The 23,073-nt window shown below is 39.6% G+C and overlaps 1 protein-coding gene across 11 annotated transcripts; it reads right to left on the bottom strand.

Moving 5' to 3' along the window:
* Nucleotides 1-21,477, bottom strand: FAM204A (family with sequence similarity 204 member A). 11 transcript variants are annotated; one of them, XM_080642911.1, is made up of 9 exons: nt 21,229-21,287; nt 19,503-19,627; nt 15,809-16,050; nt 15,204-15,291; nt 15,039-15,069; nt 14,757-14,856; nt 11,419-11,508; nt 939-1,045; nt 1-642 (listed from the first exon to the last, which is right to left on the bottom strand). In XM_080642911.1, exons 3-9 carry the CDS (start codon nt 16,040-16,042, stop codon nt 591-593), a joined length of 702 nt encoding a protein of 233 aa, XP_080499037.1. In that variant the 5' UTR covers nt 16,043-16,050; nt 19,503-19,627; nt 21,229-21,287; the 3' UTR covers nt 1-590. The 11 variants fall into 11 exon arrangements, with proteins under 11 accessions (XP_080499037.1, XP_080499038.1, XP_080499034.1 ...); XM_080642912.1 differs by having other exon boundaries at nt 19,503-19,576; XM_080642908.1 differs by having other exon boundaries at nt 15,866-16,050; nt 21,229-21,279.
* Nucleotides 21,478-23,073: the final 1,596 nt, after the last annotated feature.

Genomic DNA, 23,073 nt, shown 5'->3' with positions numbered 1-23,073 from the left:
TGCTGTCTTTTTTTTATTGAGATATTTTATCTGAAGTCCACTAAAACCAACCAATTGCTTTTACTATGTGACTGTCAAGTATCAACTCCACTGCACCCAATAAAGAACCAATCATTACTCTTAAAACAGTAAGATGAAGTCATTTGTAAAGACTATCAGTGGAGATTTTCTTACACTTATGACGAATCCATTATAAACAAAAATGCCAATCTTGAAAACACAATTCCAGAATGAGTACAGTTGCACTGAGAACAGATAAGAAAGTACAAGGAGCTTAACGGCTATGCTATACCAAACGGATGAAAAGTGAAATCGATTACACTGCAGGTCTCTATAAATAATAAATAAAGCCTATCTCTCCCCTGTACGTGGACTCAGACTCCTGCAATAGAACCCTCCGTTCCATTCACCTCAACGGGCTGAACTCTTTAGAAAAAGACTGATGATCACCCTCCAAATGCTATGCTTATTTTTTTTTTCTTCTTCCATCAATTTCCTGACATGTTTAACATAAGCAGGAATATCTTTTCAGTCTTGTGAGCAATTGAAGACTTAGGAAAAGGCACGCTGTCTTGAGGAACTCTGGCAAGTTACATGTAGCCCATGTTGCTTTTGGTTTCCCATCTCTTCTTTGCTTCAAATCTAAAATGAAGAACATAAACATCTCAATTTCTTTCTAAAATACTTCACTAAAGTAACATGTTCACTAAGTGCCAAAGTAAAATAAACTTAAATGTCCGCATACTCCACTGATTACAAAACACACATCTAACAGGATGAAGAAACGCCTCCTCATTTACAATCTGACAAACATCCAGCACACGTACAAAGAACACAGTGAGCAACAATTACACACACACTGGACCCATAAAGTGTGTCACAGGATGTGTTCATTTCTAGGAAGCTCGTAGCGTCACCACTAAAAGCCGTAAACTTACCCCCACGCAAGTTTCTTCTTTTTTCGAGCAGCCTGTGAATTTTCAGCTTCTTTTTTGGCTTTTACAAAGTTATGGCAGGCAATCGCTTTGGCAATTTTCACACCAAGCTAAGAATTAGAAAGAAGAAAAAGAAAATGCAAAGTGAAAATAAATATTCCAGCTAATACAAGACTACAAATACTTGAGAACTCGAGGGTAAGAAAGCTATGCCCAGAAATGAGAAATTCATATGCTCCGGATACCTTGAACCACCAAACTATAGGGCTACATTGATGTGGCCCACTACCTCCCCCAGACCCCTCACGGGGTGGAAATGCTTCCCAAACTGAGGCCCTTCGAGGGCCCACAAAGGTTGTGGTGAAGATCTGCAGCGATCTGAGCAAACAGGAGGCCAAACAGTTATTCCGATGAGACTGCACAGACTGACAGACACCACGTTTCTTCGCTTCGGGCCAGAATTACAGCCACTCGGTATGGTCACACCAGTTATCTCATGCTGATCAGAAGCTCTGACTGGCGGTCATAGATGTCATTAATAAAACCTGGGAAAGCTAATGACCCACGTGTATGAGGGGCAACAGCTTTTAATTCACTGACAGGTGAAAAGGCTGAGCACCAGGACGACAGGACCTAAGTCTTGCCTCCGCTGGTCCCTCAGTTCATACTCCTCCTCACATCCATCTGCCAGACCTACAAGGGTTAATCAAAATGAAACCTCCTGCCTGGCCGGCATGGCTCAGTCACTGAGCCTTGACCTATGAACCGAAGGTCACTGTTCGATGCCAGGTCAGGGCACATGCCTGGGTTGCAGGCTCGATTCACAGTAGGGGCCTGCAGGAGGCAGTCGATCAACAATTCTCTCTCATCATTGAAGTTTCTATCTCTCTCTCCCTCTCCCTTCCTCTCTGAAATCACTAAAAATATATATACTTTTAAAAATGAAACCTCCTCTCCCACGCCGTCTTCTCTAACTCAGCCACCGGTCTTTGCTTCTGCCGCCCCAGCTCTTCGGCTTCCACAGGCACCACACTGCTTTGCCAGCTCTGCTGCAGGGCTGCCCTCAGGAGTGTCTCAGGACAAGCATGGACGTAGTTTGGGTGCTCTGAGCTAACAGTGCCTGTCTGTGTGGACGGCCCCAAAGCGTCTGTAAGAACCCAGGCTAAACAACCAAGGCTAAAGCTCTGCTGTTTCTTACCTTTCCCATCCCTGTACTCGACTGCCTATGCCCATTAGTGGACAGCAGCAGACTTAAGCAAGAGTAGAAAGGACTGGCCGCCACTTAAAGTCAACTATTGAAGCCCTAGTGTTAGGAATCTGTTTGCCAATAAGGAGACTCAGCAGGTGGTTAAGAGCGCATGTGTAAGGAGAGAGGCCGGGTTAGCACTGCGGTCTGACATGCCTGACATTTCTTCCAGTTGATCCTGGAGAGGTTTCTTTGGGTGAAACGAAGGAGTAGGAATCAAGCCTGCCTGGGGTTTCTAAATCAGAGCAAAACTAGATCTGATCTTTCAGTCAAGGAAAGTGTACAGGAAGAATGGAAACAAACAAGCAACCTGGAAGGTGTGGAAGTGGTCACACCAACAGGAAGGTCAACGAAGAAAAGAAGATCGAGTGTGACTTGAAAGCTGCGGGAGAAGGCAGACCAGTTTCTTCTCAAAATGCAAACCAACACTAGCAGCGCCAAGACTGCCACCATCCCTTCTCACAAGGATGACATGCATTTGACAATTATAAGGGCACAAATGCATTATTCTGCCAGGCACTGTTCTAGGCACGGGAGCTACAGCCCTGGACAAAGGACTCATTTTCAAACTGCGGGGCTGGGAGAGGGGTTGTCAGGAACACTGCTTCAAGACTGGGCCTGTTCTCTTGATTCTCTTTTCACTTCCAGTTCTTTGTCATAGAAAAGTTCACCTAAGTCAACTAAATAAGGCCAAGAATCAAAGAGCTGTCGCACATCACCCAAAGAGGAAGTGAAACTCTGAAGGATGCTGTGGGATGACCTATCAGGATTTCCTATCCACTGAAAAACCACCCGTTTATCATGGTGAGAAATCAGGCTAGCACCTGTCAGGTCAGGCTAGTCAATGCTGCAGCATCAGAGGAATCCCCATCTCACTGGCTGAACTTGCCTTTCTCGTTTCACTTAAAAGTCAGCAGACGGGCAGGGCTCTCCTCCACCTTGTGGTGCCAGCGACTCAGCATGTGGCTTCTGAGCCGAGTTCACCGTGGCAGAGCAAGAGCCGGCCAGAGGGTCTCACCCCGGCTCCCAAAAGCTTACGTCCAGAAGTGACACACGTCATTTCTGCTCCCAGTCTTCTGGTCAGAGCTGCTCATATGGTCCCACCTATGCAAGGCGGCTGGGAGTGCAGGAGAGCAGTGATTGCACTTAGTAACAGCCCGCCGTTGTAAACACAGCTTGCTACCTGTGACCGAGATGCACTCTGGGCCAATCCGCATTCACCTTGAGTGTTCAGTCTCTTCCCTGTCCCCACTTCCAAAGGGTAAAACACACAACTCCATATTTTTCTACTTAATTATATTCCTGTGCATAATATATCAAATACAAATTTTGCCAAGTAAACTCCCCAACAAAAGTACCACTCAGCTAGTTTATCTTGTATTTAAATTGAGCTTATACTTTTTGAGTATGAAATAAAAATGACCCAAAACATATTTGCATGTACCTTTAACCATGTGACCAAGTTATTTTCTAAAACTGTTATATCAATTTTGTGTCCTTCATATGCTTAAAGTAAACGTTCCACTTGTTCTTGTGGAGAATATAAGGAGTGGGAGTATTTGGACATGCGGAAGAATAAGATCTTCTATGGAAGAGCGTTGAGAGAAGCACGTTTCCCAGGCAAGTTGACTAACCCGAGCTCCAGAAGATAAAAGAAGATCGCGCTATGTTTCAGCGTTACAAACAAATAATATAGGCCCAACAGGAACCCCCCTTCACGCCTGTAAAAAGGAAAATGCATCTTCATACCTAAGTGAACATCACAAAAGCCTGGTCAATAGTTTTTATATTAAAAAACTGTTTCCGGTCATCAGATAACTATAGCAACACAATGTGGGAAGAAAAATTCTTTTAATGAATAAAAATATATACAGAATTTCTTGTATGTGTAGCCGAAAGTATCAGCATTTTCCATATAGAACATCCAATATTTTGCTGCATTTTAATTAAGGTGTCTAAACATTATCACAAAGAACTGCAAATTGGTCAGAGCAAGCGGTAAGGAAAATTAAGCTCTAAAGGCTTTTTATCACCATATTTCAGGAACCAAGGGTGTAAAATGTTCTAATTTGGGATATATTAAAAGCCATAAAAGGTCTTTCAAAAAGATTAATGGTACTTTGCTTGGATTTAAGATAAGGGCTTTAGCTGGTTGGAAAAGCAGGGCCCTGGCTGGACCCTTGAGGCATTCATCTTTACAGCCACTTGGAAGATTTGTAAAAGCGTCTGCATAACCTCAAGCAAATGCTCCGCGACATTTTTTTAATTCCTTTCAATTTTACAGGTTTAGCATGTGTAAATCATACTGGGTTGTAAAACAGATATAATGGCACATCTTGTAACATAGTAGAGATTTTTAAAAGACAAACTTTCAAAATCAGGTTAGTTTTTCTTGCTAAACCTTGCCATTCTAGAGTTTGCTGATAATCATTTGAAGCATCTGATTCAAACAGCTTAATCTAACCCAACTGTAAAAACTTCTTATCCATTCCATAAAATATTTTACTCATCTCAAAATTACTAGCCTGTAACAAATTTATAAAGTTTTCCTCCCTTTTGAATACTTTCAAGGCACTTATTTAAAAATACCAATTATCATACTTTAACTTTTTATGAAATAATAGGTCTCTATGAAAAATATTTATGCCATTCCCTTTTGTTCTTTAATTAAATGAAAACAGATGTTTTCTGAAGTAAAGCGGAACCATTACTGGAGTACTTAAAGTGTCAAGGTCTTTAATTTTTATATCAGTTTGGTCGACAATTCCTGATTGTCTTTACTCAAGCTCAACATTAATGTCAAGCAAGTTACCTAGGAGACGAAAGAGATCAAAGAGACAAAAACCCCTCCAATGTCTGATTAATCAAGTCTGCAAACAGCTTATTTCTTTTAGCCTGCATGCAAGTATGAAAATGAGATTCTGGGAGCCGAACACTGTGCAGATTTGTTCATTCTTATCAGAACAAAGCCAGCGGCAGCTTATTTCATGGATCATTGGCACTGTCATCAGCGCTACACAGAACGGGTGACAGCTCCTCATTTTGAGGCTTGAACAAAATTAGCAAAAAGTCAGCACAAATTAGCCTCTCATCTTTTTGGTAATATGACATTATTCATTTACTTTTTATCCAATTTTTAATTTTTTCCTTGTCAGCTATCCCTTTCTAGTCTCTTCCATGGCACCCTAAAATGCGGCCTTATAAACAAGCAAAGAAACAGCCAAAGTTGAAATAACATGCAAAGTTCAAAAAGCAAATAAGGGGGAAAAAGCACTTCCAATGATTTATAATGCTTTATTTTTATATAGCTTTCAAAACTTTGCACTATTACTGATAAACAGCTCAGAATGCCATGCAGTTAAAAGAGTTTTATAAAACTGGTAGTTTGTTTCAATAAAGAAGACGACGTGGCTAATTAAATATGGTGTGTGCTTTGGTAAATTCCGATGTCTGCATCGGGATCCATACCGTCCTCTCCAGGGTCATACCTGGGATGCTGGAGCTCTGGTAACAGCACACAAACTATGCCATAGCTCGTCATTTAAATTCAGACTTTAAATCAAATCATGTCCTCTCTATTACAGAAAATAGCCTCATTTCATTGTCATCTGAAAATGTGCATGCACAGCGGTGCAAGTTTGTGTACCACATCTATGTGCATGTGCAACTGCACAAACACCTATTATTTAATACCTACACCTTCATATCAATTAAACCGAAATGGTTTTTATTTCTAAGTATAACCCAACAAATCCTGTTTTTAAAACACATCATAAAGATCTATTATACACAAGTATCAAATATATTGTGTATATATCTGTGTGTGTATGATTCACCTTGCAATAGTTAAAAAATGTATTTGGCCTGTGATATGTGAGAAGATATACTTTGATTCATATAATCAACTTCGATTTCATAGTGCAATAGTTTATATAACACCTGTTTTAATAATGACTATTAAGGCTTCGAATTATAAGTAGATTACAGTACTCCAAAGGAGGGAGAAAAGATGTTATACTATTGAAATTACTTCTGGATATAGACATTTATATTCAAGCAACTTATCCATTCATAAGGGGAAAAAAGCATTAAAAAATTAACCATAAGCTGTTAGATGCTTTACACATTCCCCATAAAAAAGACAGTTTTTTTTAAAAGAACTGTAGTGCTGTTTTCAGCAATTTCTTTATCTCTGTTCTTCTAAGTAAGAAAGCTTATTAACAAGCTTTGAACTTAAAATCACATTTACAATAATGTGCCATCAACAGTTTTATAAGCTAATTAGAAAAAGATTAATTAATGACTGGCTGCTAATAAAATGGCAATCATGAAGAAAGAAACCGAGGGTGCTAAGCTTCAACTACCACCAATTAAGAGCTAATTACAAACAAATTATATATGTGTTTTGCTGTGGGCTTTAATTTACTAAAATGGTTTTAATTAAAAGAGAAAACATGCTGATTAATTGAACTGCAGAAAAAATCTACAGTATAAACTGTGCTTTGTCTGTCTCTTTAATTAGACTTGTAACATCTGAAATCTTTTCTTAAGGTTTTTTAAAAGCACAGATAAACATAATGAAAAGGGAGCATAAGGAACACCATTCTAGGTGATCATCCACTCAGACCCCAAAGGTTAAAAGAAAACATCCTCAATGCAATGAATCTAAGCAAGCTCACCCAAAAACCTGCGAGGAAAACCCACCACTCAGTGCCATTTTTGGTTTTCCCATGTTAAAATGCTCCAACTTCAAGGCTACACAACGTTTTAGTGAGAATGAACATATGTTGAACTTCAATATAAAGGAACTCAATGAAGTCTTCCCTTACCTGCATAGGAATAGTTTATTTTTCATGCATTGTGCTAATTGTTCATCTATAGGAGAAAACTGAATTACTTCTGAAAACTAAGGAGAACAAGGCTTCAAAGGTATGAAAATCACCATTTAAAAGGCCCCCCCATTCTATGCGCAGACTACAAACTGATACACAGACGAACATTTAAAATAAAAAGCCACTAAGACAACCAAAGTTAATGAAAGTGAGTCCGTTCTAGACGATCCTTAACAGACACAGACCCCCAGGGGGCAGAGAGCGGCCAACTTGCCCAGGTAGCTGATCTAGCTGCTGACTAGCAGAAAGAAGAGTGCGAGCTTTTCTCTCCCCGGAGTCCTGTATTCTTTCCCACTGCTGATCGGTGAAGTGTACCACAAAGAAAATGGCCCTAAACTCTGTCTAACTGCAAAGAGGAAAAACACGACAGAAGGCAGAGTAGTAAAATTTCAAAGAAGGCCATAAAATATATTTAGCAGGCATTAGATGACTTTATAATGAAATAATGCATTCTTCATATAAGCCCCTAGTACTAGATTAACAGAATGATGTCGTTTCTACACAAATAATGAAATGGAGATATTTAACTTTAAATTCTTAATATACAAATGAGTAATGTTTAATGCCCTTTTACTTTGTTTACACAATCTTCAGTGGCTAGAAATCACAATAATTAATGAAATGGAAAGTACCTACCATTCTTCATAAAGTCACAGGTTCTTACAGTAGCTAACTGGAATATATGTTCAGCTTCATATCTGAATGATTTTATCTTGGAAACATGGTTGTTAAGATAGTTCTACCCATTCACAAAAATAGGAAGAAACTAACTCTGCTCTGGATTATAGAATAAAGGGTGTCGAACCACAAAATTTCCTTCATTGTAGTACGTCTTTCAGTTCAGCTTACCTTTCCTAAAATATCAGAGCTCTGAAAACAGCACTGATGGGAAGTGACTTTAAACTTACCAAGTTTGGCAGCATTTCTGTTCCAAAAATGTAAACGAATGTTTCAATCCTGAACTCTAGATATGATAATGCTTCATGTACTTTGATAGCTAAACCTATCAAAATTATATTATTTGGGAAGAGGTGGGGGTTTTTTTTGTGTTTTTTTTGGGGGGGTGGGGTGGGGAGTCTGAAAGAGGGAACAGTAATTCAAGCTCTTATTCCATCAAGACAACATGGCATGTGCATCACCATAAAACTACACCAGAATAAAAAGGGCGAACTGTAGCCAGAATCCTGGTAGGGAAACCAAGCCTAACAGTGAACTGTACTGGGAAATTCTGAAAGCTAGAATAAGCACTCTGGCATCTGCAGCATTTCTGATGAAGGACCACTTCTGAGATGTCCATTCAACATGCAGCAACTACCCTTCAATGTATATATCCCCCTCTTCAATGAGAATGCCTTCAGATTTTCTAGGAAACTGCTCTGAAAACAGAGTTGTATGCTCCAAATTAATAACCTGCCTAAATCTAAGACAGCACTTAATTTGTTTAGCTAGGAAAAAATATAACTCAATCAATTCAAACTTTTTTTTTAAAAGCCATTCCTACCTTTGTTATTTTAAATATTAACAAACTATTATTATTTCAACATTAACTTTACCTATGTTTTAGAATCCAAACATTTAAGTAGTCTATTTTAAAAAATTAATACAAAATAAAACTCTTAGTTTAATTCATACTGCCAATGTAGTATTTTTATCTATTAAAAAGTAATATTAAAATGGGATATTTTTATCATTTATACTGTTGAGACCTTGATTAGGTTGTAAAAAAACACTATGTCCAACAGCACTAATGGTGGAAGTCATTGCCTTTGGCCTGCATTATATCATTACTCCAAATGGAAGGTTTTAGGCCTTAACAAAGATGTGCATATCAATACTTGCAAATTAGTACCAGAGGATGGCACTTTCAAAGGATCACTATCAATAATGAATGGAATGTACTTCCAATTCAGGCCTGAGGTTAACAAGCCACAAATGTGCTCAAATACGTGTGTGTGTGTGTGTGTGTGTGTGTGTGTGTGTGTGTGTGTGTACAAATAATATTTTTTAAAAAACAACTTTTTAAACAGTTTCATCAGTATGACACAAACCCAAGTATATTTTTCACTTCATCTCTCCTCCATAATTGTAGGGAGTCCCAAAGCACATTACCACATGGCAAAACCAAAGGTAACAGCACAATCTAGGCTTTAAACACTGAACCCGCTTCTGTACAGATTCAGATCACAGACATCCTTAAGGTTACCATCAACTTAAGGGAAGGCGATTCTGGAAAAACACGCACTTGCTTTGTCACAACCACAGGGCACTGACAGCCTTATTTTGGCATATTTTTGAGGAACTATATTCAAGGCCCATCCCCCCAAACATGGCTCTACTTCTGGCTTCATTTTTCTCAGTACTGGGCCTGCCCTATTGGTTTCACAGGCTTATAAATGTTAAACATCAAAAATTAGTTTCACTTATTATGGTTAGAAAAGGCTTAAAGAACTCTGGGATCTGTGCCTCTGAGCAAAGGCTTTATCAGCTGGCCCCAGTCACTGCTTCTTGAAAAAAGAAAATGCTCCTGATTAAAAACCAACATACCTGATTTCCAAAAGGGTACTCACCACGCATGTATACATTTAATTACAAAGGGTTTCTGTCCCAACTCACAATTACCTCCTTCTCAAAATCCCATCTCTCATCTCCACGGTGTTTGACAGCAAAGGGATAAATATAAAAAATTAAATCTCAAACTAAACTATTTATTCAGAAATTCCATCTTGATTGCTTTATTCTTCATGGGCACTTAATTAACATAGCATCAGTATCTTTCCAATGTCTATGTCTGAACAGCAAACACCTTCCAGATGTTTTTCCACTTATACAAAGAATAGGACTCAAATTATTGTCTTCTTTTAATCAGAATTCTCTAACCCCACACTATATAAATTTAATTTATTGTAGTAGAACAAAGCACTATATTTGTATGAAAGTAAAAAGAGCACTTGAGAAAAATGTTTACTATCCTTACAAATGCTGAAAATAGCCAGTATTCCTATAGCAATCACATTTGTCGTAAGTGTGACAGAAAATAACAGCCCTTAAAATGGAAAACACCTAGTCTGTATTATACAATTCCCACTTCCAAAATAGCAGTATGACAAAGCAAAACTAGAAACCGAATATCCTCCAAGGAAACACACATTTGTTTCTGCAGCCTCTAAGGCACACATCTGTGCAGCCTCCCAAGCAGCTGCGCGGGGCAGAGAAAGGAAAGCTCACGAGGAGCACGGGTGAGGCAGACAAGGTGGAGTTAACCGCTGCTTGACACACAGCCACAGGTGACCTGTCTCCTCCCAGGGCATCATTTAAGCTTCAGGAAAGAAAGATAACTTCTAAATCCCTAAGCCTCACTACTGGACTTGTTTTTTACCTACATAAAAATATAAAACTCACAAAATACTTACAGCTGGCAGCCAAAAATAGAAAACTAACAGCCATCGATAGATTTTTGACATCTAATAATGTAAGAGTGAAATAGTATTTCCATAGAAAAATTTATTAAAATAGTAACTTCATCACTAGTCTGTTAGAAAACGCTCACCTGCAGGTGAGTAAGAAAGAACAGTATACTCGGCCAGCAGTTTACAACAGACGGCTGATGATGCTGCCCACATACTCAAACCCATGGAGCAGTTACAGCTTGAGAATAAAATGAAGAAAGGGGAGAGATGCTGAAAGTGAAAGCTACAGTAGCAAGGACAAAAAAAATTTACAAAACAATAGCAACAACAAAACTTATGCCAATAGGAGCTCTTTATTCTACGTGTGCCCTTGCCTAGCAACACCTAGCAGTGATTCCCCCCAGAAGGTGCAAGTCAGAATCTTCCAGAAGCCTGTGTGTACTTGGAAAAAGAATATTCAATATATCTATTCGTTTTATACTATAAACTATACCTTTTTTTTAAAGACTGAAAATTATTTAGGGCTGAGGGAAATGTGCAGAATATAAAGTAAGAATGCATTCTGGGGAGCAAGGGTTAGAAAAACATTGAGAGATGTGGCATTATAATACACAGGGAGTTATATATAACTCTCCTCTGGAAGAGGTAAACTGGGGTACATGATGCAAACAGAAAAAGAAAGCTAGTAGCTAGCCTTTTCATCATAAGGGGCAAAAAGGTCTCTGAACTAGGTAAAATCATGCAATATTTGCACCATATGTTTTAGACTTAATTTAAAAACATTAAAAACAAAAATATTTGTAAATAAATGGCAGAACAAGAGGGAAGAAAATGGACAGGAAGGGAAATCGTAGGTCAAATATCTGAATACTGTACTTACGATCATAAAAATGTCCATTCATTTTAGAACATTTGGAAATAAGCAAAGTCTAACGTACCTCTCGGGTAGCCAGCTGGTTGCTGAGCTCCTCGGCCTTCTCGATATTCCACTCTTCCACAGCCTGGTCTATGCTCTTTTCAAGGCCCGACTAGAAAGACACAAAACCTGAAACTTAAAGGCAGAAAAGAAAGGCAAACAAACATTTGCTAGCAAAGACTATGTAGCAGGCTACAGTTTGAGAACCACTGACCTAAGCAATGCCTTCAATTTCTTCCAACATCTTATCTTGTTTAGGCTTTCCCAACCATTTCTTTCTACTACTTTCACATCTAGGTGTTTCAGCAATGTCAGAGAAAATCAAATAACTCAATCCCTGGCTTCACTAAAAGCCATTTATCAAATTCAGCTGGGTGGGCTCTCAATTCTCCCTTCAAAGTCTCCACATTCCTCTACAACACTGCTACATGTCTTTTCCATTACTCCAAATACCCTCAACCCTACCTCCTTCCTTTTCAGATTGTAACTCTACCCCCCACTGGAAGCCCGTGGCAGGGGAAGGAAGGGGGGGGGGGGGGAAGAACCAAGGATATGTATGTCCTTTCTACAATCTTCCTCTCATCCACCTCAAAAAAGAGTTATCTTCAGAATTCTGTTCTTCATTCCTTACTGCCTCCAGGAAAGAATCATCTCTCTTGCAAGCCTAATCCCACCTCCTGTGCTCACCATAATCCCATCTGCTTTCATGCTATCTAGAACCTTGCTCTTTAAATTTTCTACCCCCTCTCTTTTCTTCATCTTTCTTTCATCCTACAAACAAGCTTGTCCTCCCCATTCTGGACCAGGGACTAGATGGGATGACTCAGCCTCTTTCCTCAAACTGATTTCTTCCTATGTCAGTACTACTTCTCTCTCTTCTAAAACACTTAGCAGTTGCCCTGATGTCATCTCATTCCAACCTTAACCCTCTATAGTCACAGGAGACACCGACTGTTGTCCGTTTACCTGAGCATCTTTTATGTTAACTACATCCTGGTTCTATCCCCCCAAATATCTATCTTCAATCTCCTTTGAAGCCCCTTATCTCTTGTTGCCCCTTAATGATAATACTCCTGCGATTTCTGTGATTGACCCCTTCTTCTTCTTCCTCTTATTTCACACAGTAATTCAATCCTAGGCCTTCAATTAATTCTTATAAGCTGCTTTGGGTCTCTATATAATTTAAAGCATCTGACCTTTCACCTTATCAAGATCTACAGCTTCAGCTACTCCTAGTTATCTTCATATTGAAGGTAGTGTCCTTCCTTTTTAATTATATCTAAAAACAAGTTCCTCACTTACGCCCTGCTTCTCCTTTAGAGCTGACTACCCTATTAGTCACCCCTGATAAAATCCTCAGTCAGCTTCAATGCCTCCAATCCTGTGCTCTTAATTTAACTCTGTTTTTGTAGTGTCTCTCATTTCTCCTTTCTGTGCTTCTTCGGGCGTCATAATCTCGTTTGAAAGATTATAACCATCTCCAAATTAGTCTTCTATCTTTCTTAAGCGGATACCATGTCATTATCCAGCTTAAAACAATACCACTTTCTTACTCCTTTTGAATGGCACCCAATTCCCTTCATAATAGGATCTCAGTACCTGCACCTGGAACATTTTAATTAATATTTCTTTTTATAGACAAAATAAACTATTTTCATTTAAGAAATACTAAAACAATGGCCTCTCCTTCCTACATAGAACATTAGGTATCTCCTCAAATGCCACTGAGATATGTGAAACAAAACATTAATACCAAACTTTAACTTTCCCTGTACCACAAATTCTGGGGTAGCCTGACACCTCAACCCAGACCTGCTCTCCATTCTTTCATCTCAGCAACCTGGTCTAACAGCAACCATTCTTGAGCCTATCCTGCGTATTCCACATGGCGGCTCTGCTGTGGCCCTCCAATTAGGTAGGCTTCCTGAGATGGGGATCATCTGGGTGCCATATTCCCTTACTCTAGACATAGAATAACGCAGGTCAGTGAGCAGAGGGGAATCCAACCTATTTTATCACCAATGCCCAAGAATAAACCAGTGGTCTGTTTATTCAGTCAACTTGCTACTTCCCTTTGACTATCATGGATGGGCCACAGCTTACAAGTTAATATCACAAAGATCATTCCCCTCTTCTAGAAACTTGTATGAACTTCTGAGCTTAAAAGTATAATTTTCACTTAAAAATAAATCATCTAAAATTATAAATGTATCTCTTCACCATCAATCAACCTCCATTACCCAGCCATTTGGAGCAGGGAGATGGCATAATAGAGTAGAAAAAACACTGGATTAGGAGTCAGGAAATGTGGTCACAGCTCTGGGTAAATGAGGTACTTAATTCTTACGTGTCTGTTTCCTTAAAGAAAACCAGTTATTGGCTTGGATGACCAAAATCCTCTCCTAGAAATATCCTACAATTCCACTTGTATGTTCAACTTTTTTTTTCAGCTCTTTTAGAAGATATTAACATTCCAAATGCTTACATTAGTACAAAATCATCCTTAGGTAAACATTTCCATCGCCTAACACCATAAGCTAACAGCACTTTACAAAGAGCATGGCTGGTAAGGTCACAGTCCAGCTCCTCTACTTGACAAAGCTGGAATCACAAGTTCAGATGTAAAATTCTGTTGTGTGAGTTCCTTAGTGCATATGCCCTCAATGATGCAACACCACCCAGCGATGGGTGAAAATCAGGTTTTTCATGAGAAATACTGATTAATCAGAAAATGGTAATGATCTCTATGCACATGGTCATTTACAGCAATGACCCACGAAGGAGGCATTTGTCTGCACACACAGGGTACAATATACTTGGGCTTCACCAAGCAGGACCCTGTGCTCTAGCCCTACCACTCAGTGGTCTGTTTTCATGCTGCTGGAATCTGTTCATCATTCCTGTATGTGAATATGTAAGATACTCATGCATTCAAGCCTCTACTCAGTATTAATATCATCTATGTATAGACCGACAATTCCCAAATGTGTTTCTAAAGCTCAGACTCTCCTCCAAGCTCCTGCTTCATTTTACCAACAGTCTATTCTATTCTTGCTTGCTGATATTACCCACACCCCACAATGAACTCTGGAGGCCCCATCTAAATCTTCTCCCCTGACCACAACAAGCTAAAGTGGGGCCTCCATTTGAATTTCTTCACAATACCCCATTCATTTCCTTCTTAACAGTTTTTGTTTATGATTTGTAACTATATATTTACTTCTTTATCTAGCACCTTGTTTGGCCCATAGTAGACATTTTAACAGTCACTTAATGAGAACTATCTTTGGTAAGGTTAATTACAAACATTTTCTACTGAGTAATATAAGATGCAATGAAAAAAAATCAACAACACGTTACCTTCTCAATTTTTTTCTTTTTAACAGGGGGTTCAAACCTGTCATTGACTCCAAAATACTGAGTAAGTTCCTTCAACCGGGTTTCACTTGGGGACTGTTCACTATAAAAAGATAAACAATACATTTTGCACTAAATGTACTCATTTTTATTTTTACTATTTTTAATTGGTTACTACAATTATATTACAACTAGTTCTTATGTTTCAGAGGTACTTAATTTAACTATTTGTACAAATTCTACAAATACTAACTAGAATAGACAAACAATTTCAATTCCACCTACCTATGAGATTCTTCTTCATTCTTCAATTTACCTGAAAAGTATTCACAGTGTTAATAGCTAAGTATTTCGGTGTTATTTCAAAATTACATTTATTAAAAATTAATGAGCTCAGTTAGTCGAAGTTTAACATTAGCACTATTGACAACCTGAATTAAAACAAAATACCTTTTCTGGAGCGTTTTCTTTTTTTCCTTCTGAATCCTGAAGATGAGATTTTCTGTTCAGAATGTTTTTTATGCAATTCTTGAAATTTCTACATAAAAGTAAAAAAAAGCAAATATATTTTGAAGCAACACATACATCAAAAAATAACACAATAAAACTATTATATTCTAGTATTTATAAACATGTATTTAAGTTCTTCTTGAGATACTATATTCTCCAAGGTTCTTTCACAACCTGAGTTTTCATCTTACTTTATTTCTAGATATTTCTAGATAAGCCAAACTGATGATCTAAGAGTAAAATTCAATGGCTCATAGATAACAAAAAGATAAAATTAAGATAGAAATTCCTCCTGTATCATGTTAGGCAAAGTAGCTAATCTTACTAAATGCTTTCTTCCCCTTTTTATGAAAAACAAAACAAAAATGAAAGCAAATATCTGAGTGGCCAATGGAATGACCAAAGACCCACCTGGTAATAAAAGAATTCTGGGTGAATTTTTCCTACCTATTACCTCCCAAGAACATGTACATCCTGACCATGGCAGAGACACACAGGCATGTGCAAACACAGGCTATAATAGGCACACATCAGAGAAAACCTACATTCCATATATGTAAGGGAACTCCAGAAGGACACTCTTCATATGCATTTACATTCGCCTCTGCTTCAATGTCTGGTCCATCTGCAGGGAAATCTGTGATCTCTGTTTCTGTAATGGTCCCATCTTCTTCATCTTCCTGTAAGTTAGGTCCAGAGTTCTCTATTGTGTCTTCATCCTCAGAATTCAACTCAACATCACTTTCATTTAGGCCAGGAGGTAGCAGCCCACTCCACATCTTTTCTTCTAAAGGGAAAGGGGTAAATTTAGACCTATTTAAAGTAGGCATGCAAAGAATTTTAAAACCATTAAATGACATCCCAGAGTCTAATAATTATACCTATAGTTTGGGAACAGTCCAGCTAAACTTTTTAAAAATCTATAATGGGATATGCCCTCCATATTAAAATTAAACTTTGCTTGTATAAATAAAAAGTGTAAAGCAGTTTAGCAAGTTTTTACAAGACACATCTATAGGTGAATGACCTAAGAATAAAGGACCTTGAGTCTCTATTATACGCATAATTTTGCCTAAAAAAAAAGAAAATCCAGTAAAAGCATCCATTGCTCAAGAATGATAAGAACCTAACAATATACACTGCAGGCCATTTAAGAACTATATTCCTATATTTCAAGCTATAACAACTAGAGAAGAAAACAAAATTGAATGTTTCACCTGTATTTGGATGTATAAAACATTCAGGGGACTTACTAAGGAGCAGGAAAACAATTATTCAAAAAAAAATTTTTTAAGCTGTACAAGTAGTTTGAGGAAAGTGTGATGGTGAAAAGAATACCCTAGATTAAAATTTTATACTATTTGCTAAACTAATATTAAATGGAGTATAGTCCTAACATTTTAACATAAACATACTATATTTGGTAAACTAATATTAAAGTTCAAAATAATATTCAGCATTAGCTATAGTGTCCATTTGTAGAGAGAACCATCAGCTAGTGTTAAGTTTAATAAAAATTATTTTTAAAAATTGGAGTTGTAGTCAATTTGTTCAAATTAAGATAACTGAGTACATTTTCACTATAATGGCACAGTCTATTTTAGAATACATATTAAGCCAAATCCATTTTGTTTAAAAGATGCCTGAAACAGAGAAGTGGGTTGCACTGCTCATGTTTACTATCAACCTGAAGGAATAAAATGAATAGAAATCTTTTCTGCTAAGTCTTCTACCCCGTATTGTGATTAATTAATCTAGTAACAAAACCACCACCATTAATCTCTGAGACAAAGACATCAAGGGCTTTTCCATAACTCTGAATAATTGATTCCTAATAACTTTAAGGACCTCCTCCCAGGTCCAAACAATCAGATCTTACTTCCTGCCACTTTGGTCCAGACTCATCAGCTGTTAGCTCTCTGAAGCATCCTCACCAAAATATTCTGGCTTTTTAAGAGGAAGGGTCTGACATCTAACTGCTCCAATTGTAATCCTGTGTCTACCATATACTAGGAGTATATGGAAATCATTTTTAATACCTCCGTTTTTTCATCTGTAATTATAATGCATACAGGCTTATTCTGAGGATTAAATGAGATAAGCCATGAGAACACTCAACAGTATTTAGGAGGTTCTAGGGGCTCAATCAGTACTAAGTTCTTTTCTGCTATTATTATTCCTGTGGCTATGTACATTTTGACAGCATTCATTCATAAGGTAGTTTTGAAGTTTCTCACGTTTGAAGTGCATTTGCTTAACAATTGATGCAAATCATTGACTTCACTGATTTCCAGGAGCTGACATAAAGTTTCTATAAAAAATGTTGGTGTCTGGTTTTCTAAATAGAGCAATAAACCCAGAAACAAATCAGCATGAAGATAATGGGGCTTAAGCTTCAAGGCTCATTTGCACAAAACACTATACCTAATTTTATATTTAGAATACATATTCTTTCTTTTTAGAGACCCAAAATTATATAGGCTCCAGGCCCCATAAAACCTGGATGCATCCCTACACCAGCCTGAGGATTTGAAAAGTTGGAATGGAGGTCATCTTGAGATGCTCTATTAGCACAAAGGACATCTTTAAAATACACCAATATTAAAAAACAGATGTTATGTTATTAATAAAAATATTTCTACTCTTCTGAAAAGCAGGGAGAGGGGAGCAATAATAAGTTCCATCATGACTTTGATACTGGCATATAATATACCTGTAGGCTCATTTTCCATTTCAGGATTTAAGTGTAGTAACAAATTTCAAATATAGCTTTAGCATAATTGGGATTCTTCTATGCTTGCAACCACCGTTTCTTTTCCCTATCCACAGTATCTTTTGCATGCCCACTGTGTGCCAGGCACTCAAGACATGCGACAGCAGTGTACAAAACAGGCAAAAATGCCTAACTTCATGGAGCCGACATTCTACACAGGAGCCTGCAGAGTGGAGCAGCCCCATGGCCAGAAGCTCGACTGTAAATCAGCCAATATGGAATGGCAGCTTGTGACATGCTTTGGGCTCATGTTCGAAAACACCGTTTTCTATTCATAGCATAGATGTGTCTTTCACACATTCCCAATGATACTATGAAAGGCCTCATGTTATTTCTGTTTTGGCTATTCTGATTCTCTGTTTCTCTGGAGCGTCTCTCCCGCCACACCTACCAGTGGGTATTCCTTTATTTTAAAGCAGATCACTCCAAATTACCCTTTAAATGTGAAAACTACTCAGGCCATTCCCAGGAGACGTGGCATACCAGAAAACTGGAAACTTAAGGTTTTTTAGTGCACGTTCTAGCCAGATCTATACAACAGTCCCTGTATTAATACAAAACCTATCAGTTTTAAGTCTGTAATTAAAACAATTTTTAATTCAACCATTTTTGCCCCACAAAAGATGCAAATGATTCAGAAGCCATTTTTACTCTATGGTTTTAAATATCACCTTCACCATCTCATACACTCTCTACTTCTGAAGTAAAGATTATTTTCCTTCCCACAATTATTCTTTTAAAAAATTCTGTGTATACTACACAGAACACAGCTTTAGTCCTGGGCTGACACAATTTACTATGAACTGAAAATATTTATGTATCATTCTAGTCTGAATGGCTGGGTTTTCTTTTGCCCTTGAAAACCACAGACACTATTTATTTAGCACACTTGGCAGATCGCAATGCATCAAGAACATGACACAGTTCAGCAATTCCTAATCTAAGGTTTTTATAAAGTTTTATGAAGATAGTAATGGAGGTCTCTAAGCTAATTTCAATATTCAAAGCCCAACATTTTTCCCCCTCAAACAATATCAGCCACATCTACATGAGGAGACTTAAAATCAACGAAGCATTATTCACCACATATTCGTTGATCAGAGGGTCTGATTGGTAGCTACAGACCTGATTTTTATTTTTCAAAAAAACACGCACTAATGAATATACGTTAATAGACACAATCTTTCACAACATGGCACCCAGAGAGGTATCAAATTATAATAAAAGGCGTTTGGGGTTGTGAAAGGATGGGGAACAGCTGGTACAGGAGAAAAAGACTTGGTTTTGAATGTTGAAGACAGGTTCCTAGTTCTAAGCAACATTAATTGTGGGCAAGACACTGCATTTTGCCCGGTCTCCATGTTTAAGCTATAAAATGAAAGTCTGATCAGATGATCCCTGAGATGTCTGGCAGCTTTCAAATGTTTCTTTATGGATCTTAATATTGTGCCCAAATACTCAGTCACCTCACTCTTTGCTGCAATACTCCATCCTCTTCCAGTGAGATGCAATAGTGATTAGACCCCTCTCCTCAACCTAGCTGTCACAGCCAAAATTGAGTTTCCAGTTAGTTGCACTTCACACAGGACATCTCAAAGAGAAGAAAACACATCATGACAGAAGAAACAGAACCAGGAAAGGGAAACAGAGCAGGTCATTGCTATTCATAATATACAAAGGATGTGACAAGTACTGATTTACCACTAAGCTCACAACCGTACTCCCACTAGGAGTTACTGCGTTTTACAAATAAGGTAACTGACTTGTGTAATGCACCGTTACCCACTTATTTTACAAAAATGGAACTCATGACTTCAAATTATAAACTTTTAGAGGATAGAGACAAAGATTTGGAAGTGTCTGAAGAGTCTAGCCTATAATCCTAGACTTGCTAAAATTTGATTAAGAAAATTTTTCCCCCACTGTTAAATACAGAAAACTATGTAAGATGCTACACGAAACTGCACATATCAAAGTCACATTCTGGTAATACTGTCACATTTGTGGCCAACCAGGCAGCTGCCTATAACCAAAACCCCAAAGATAAAATCCAAGCAGTTTAATGAGTAAATGTCTCATATCTCCTGTCTCTGATATTCCAGAATTTCAATGCCATTTTCACAAAATGATACTGTTTTATTTACCACATTTTGTATTCAATTAGAAATAATCACAGGAATCTGAACCTTGTCTGATATGAATTTAACCTTACTTGTATAATAATCATAAGCCACGCCCCACACACACCAATCTCAAGAGGGTGTTAAATAATTTACATGATAATCAGTTTCTATGGCTTGGAATAAGTTACTTAACTAAAATACTTTTAAACATGTATCATCAATACTATCAACAATAAAAAATTTTAAAAATGTATCATCAACATTAATGTAAACATCATGTTTACTTTCATAAAATAAACGTGTTCCCTCTTCTCAAAAAGGTAGGAAGTACAAGTGAATCACGGGCCTGCCTTCGGATTTAAGTTACCAATCCGATCACCCAGATAAACAAACTACTGATGTGTTTAGCAGGGTTCTGCATGCATACATATGTTTTAATTAAAGAGGGTGTCTGTTTAGTTCAACCGTGGAACACACACTTCCTCAGACCCGAGAATGACTTGCAGTTAACCAGTAACATAACGAGGCTCATTTTAAGTCGGACGCCGCTGTGAAAATACTTACGTTCAAGACTGCAAGAGGGTGGCTCTAGCAAGGGAACCTCTTCCTGCTGGGCCGCCCAGCCCGGAACTCGGCGGGCGCTCTGGGGGCAGCGTCACTCGGGTCCCCAAACCGGACTCCCGCCCCCGACACAGCACTAGGCGCCGAAGGTTCCGGGACAGGAGGTCTAGCCTGCGGACACTCCCATTAGCCGCAGCTCTTTCCCGGGACACAGCAATTGTAAATGGAAGCCTGTTTCTAACCGAAAGCCTCCTCACCCTCTCACCTGAGCCGCGCAGGGCGGAGAACCCTCTCCAACTAACAGGCTGGGGAAGGCGCTGCGACGCCTCTTCGGCACATCGGAGGCCAGGCCCGCCGACGCTCCCGCGGGCCCAGGCCGGGGCGGCTCGGGCGAAAGGCTGTGAGGCTCCTACACTGGCCCCCTCACTCCCCGAACCGGGCGCTCCTCCACCCCTCACGCCGGAGCCCGAGCAGCCCGGGAGTCAGCCCCACAAGCAGCTCTACTCACCGCTCCGGAGCTAGCCGCCCGGCAGCCATCTTAAGACCTCGCCAACATCGCGCCTTCTCATTGGCTCTGACAACTCAGCCAATGGGCGGCGGCCGTCCTGGCCTGGCAGTCGCCGTGGCAACCGGCCGCGCTCAGCTCCACGGTTAAATCCCCTGAATGGAGTGGTTTGTTGGTTTCTTTCCACTTTTCTCTCGCCGTTTTCCCTCCTCTGCTCGTTCTCCAGGCTTTGTTGTTTCGCCATCCCCTGCCGCAGGCCGGTGCTGGCTTAGACTTTGACCTGAGTTCATTCCCAAGGAGAGAGAATCGCTGCAGGCGCTCTCTAGGCTCTCGTAGGAATGTTTCTATTAGTTCTCCTTATTCCCCCCTCTCTTCCTTTTTCCCTCTCTGCACGAACTGGTTGAGCAGGCTTCCTCCCAGTCTGTTTCGGAGAAAACGGTCCTCCCCCTGCTCTCGGGGAGCTTACCGTCTGGTGATCGCCCAGGCCGCTTCCCCAGCCAACTGCGCGGTCTCGGCCCAAAGCTTTTGGAACTTTCCCGTCGCGGCCACTGTTGTGGGCCCCGCGGAGGGACTTGGGGAGCGTAGAAAATAAGCAAGAAAAACGCGCTACGAAGAAAAAAACAGTAATGTGATCGTGATGGGAGTGGAGCTACTTTAAGAAGGGCTTCCGTTTTCTGAAACTGTTCGGTAATAGTGACGAGAAGACTACGAATATTCCCTATTTTCTAGTGTTGTCACGTTTGTGTAAGAAAATACACATAAAGACCTTCTTAACCTATTGCCTGGCCCACAGTAATTCTGTCTTAGCTATTACCCATAATGCCTTTCTTTGAAACATTGTAAAAATGTATAAAAACGTTGCCTGGCACTCAGTAATATGTCACGATTTAGTATAAACAGATCTTTAGAGTTACTACCTAACTATCCACTGCCTCACCCCCAGTGTCTTCCAGATGTGCCGGGTTTGTGGAGTCACTTTCTATAACCCCAGAATCGGTGAAGCCTGAATGGACAAGCTTGGGTGGCCAAGGTGCGTGTAACGTGCTCACATCCTCTGATGCTAGAACAGAAGCTGTTTACAGATCTGCATGAAGCTACCCTGGCCAATGGTGTCCAGCTGCTCCATGGAGTTTTCCCGGAATCCACAACCTTCCAAAGTTAAGGATGTGTGAGAGCTCTGCGGTAGCTCTGGTCTTGGGCCTCCTGCTTGCTGTATGAGTCAGCGGGGGCACAGACTGGGCGACTTAGGCAGCAGCCATTTATTTCTCACAGTTCTGAAGGTTGGGAAGTCCAAGGTCAAGATGCCTGCAAAGTGGGTTTCCTTCTGAGGCCTGTCTCCTGGCTTGTGGGGCAGCAGCCATCTTGCTGTGTGCTCACATGATCTCTTCTTCATACATGTTTGGAGGGGAGGTAGGAAGAGAGGGAAAGACAAGAGAAGGGAAGGGAAGGGGGGAGAGCGGGAGGGGAGGGAAGGGGAGGGAGGGAAAAGGGAGGAGGGGAGAGGAGGGAAAAGAGAAGGGGGAGGGAAGGGTAAACGGAGGAGGGGAGGGGAGGGGAGGGGAGGGGGGGAGGGAAGGGGAGGAAAAGTAAAAGGAAAGGAAAGGAACTCCAGGGCAATCTCCTACCTCCTGTATCTTCTGATGAGGAGACTAATCCTATCAGGGCCCACCCTTATGGCCTTACATAACCTTAAAGTGTGAGTCCCCAACTCCAAATATAGCCACACTGGGAGGTTAGGGTTTCAACATATGAATTTTATGGTTACACAAACATTCAGTCCATAAAAATGCCAACGGTGGAAGTGTGGCCAGAATGGAGAAAGAGCACAGAGGGAAGAAGACATGGAGT

This window comes from Plecotus auritus (assembly GCF_963455305.1).
Source record: "Plecotus auritus genome assembly, chromosome: 9".
Taxonomy (NCBI): Eukaryota; Metazoa; Chordata; class Mammalia; order Chiroptera; family Vespertilionidae; genus Plecotus; species Plecotus auritus.
Note: the sequence above shows the minus strand (reverse complement) of the source record. Positions and strands in the feature narration are given on the sequence as shown.

Coding starts and splice junctions, on each gene's coding strand:
- FAM204A (XM_080642906.1), bottom strand. CDS start 16,042: ATGTGGAGTGGGCTGCTACCTCCTGGCCTAAATGAAAGTGATGTTGAG. Junction 14,857..15,038: donor AATGAAGAAGAATCTCATAG/GTAGGTGGAATT, acceptor ATCTTTTTATAG/TGAACAGTCCCCAAGTGAAA. Junction 11,509..14,756: donor AAAAGAAAAAAATTGAGAAG/GTAACGTGTTGT, acceptor GTGTCTTTCTAG/TCGGGCCTTGAAAAGAGCAT.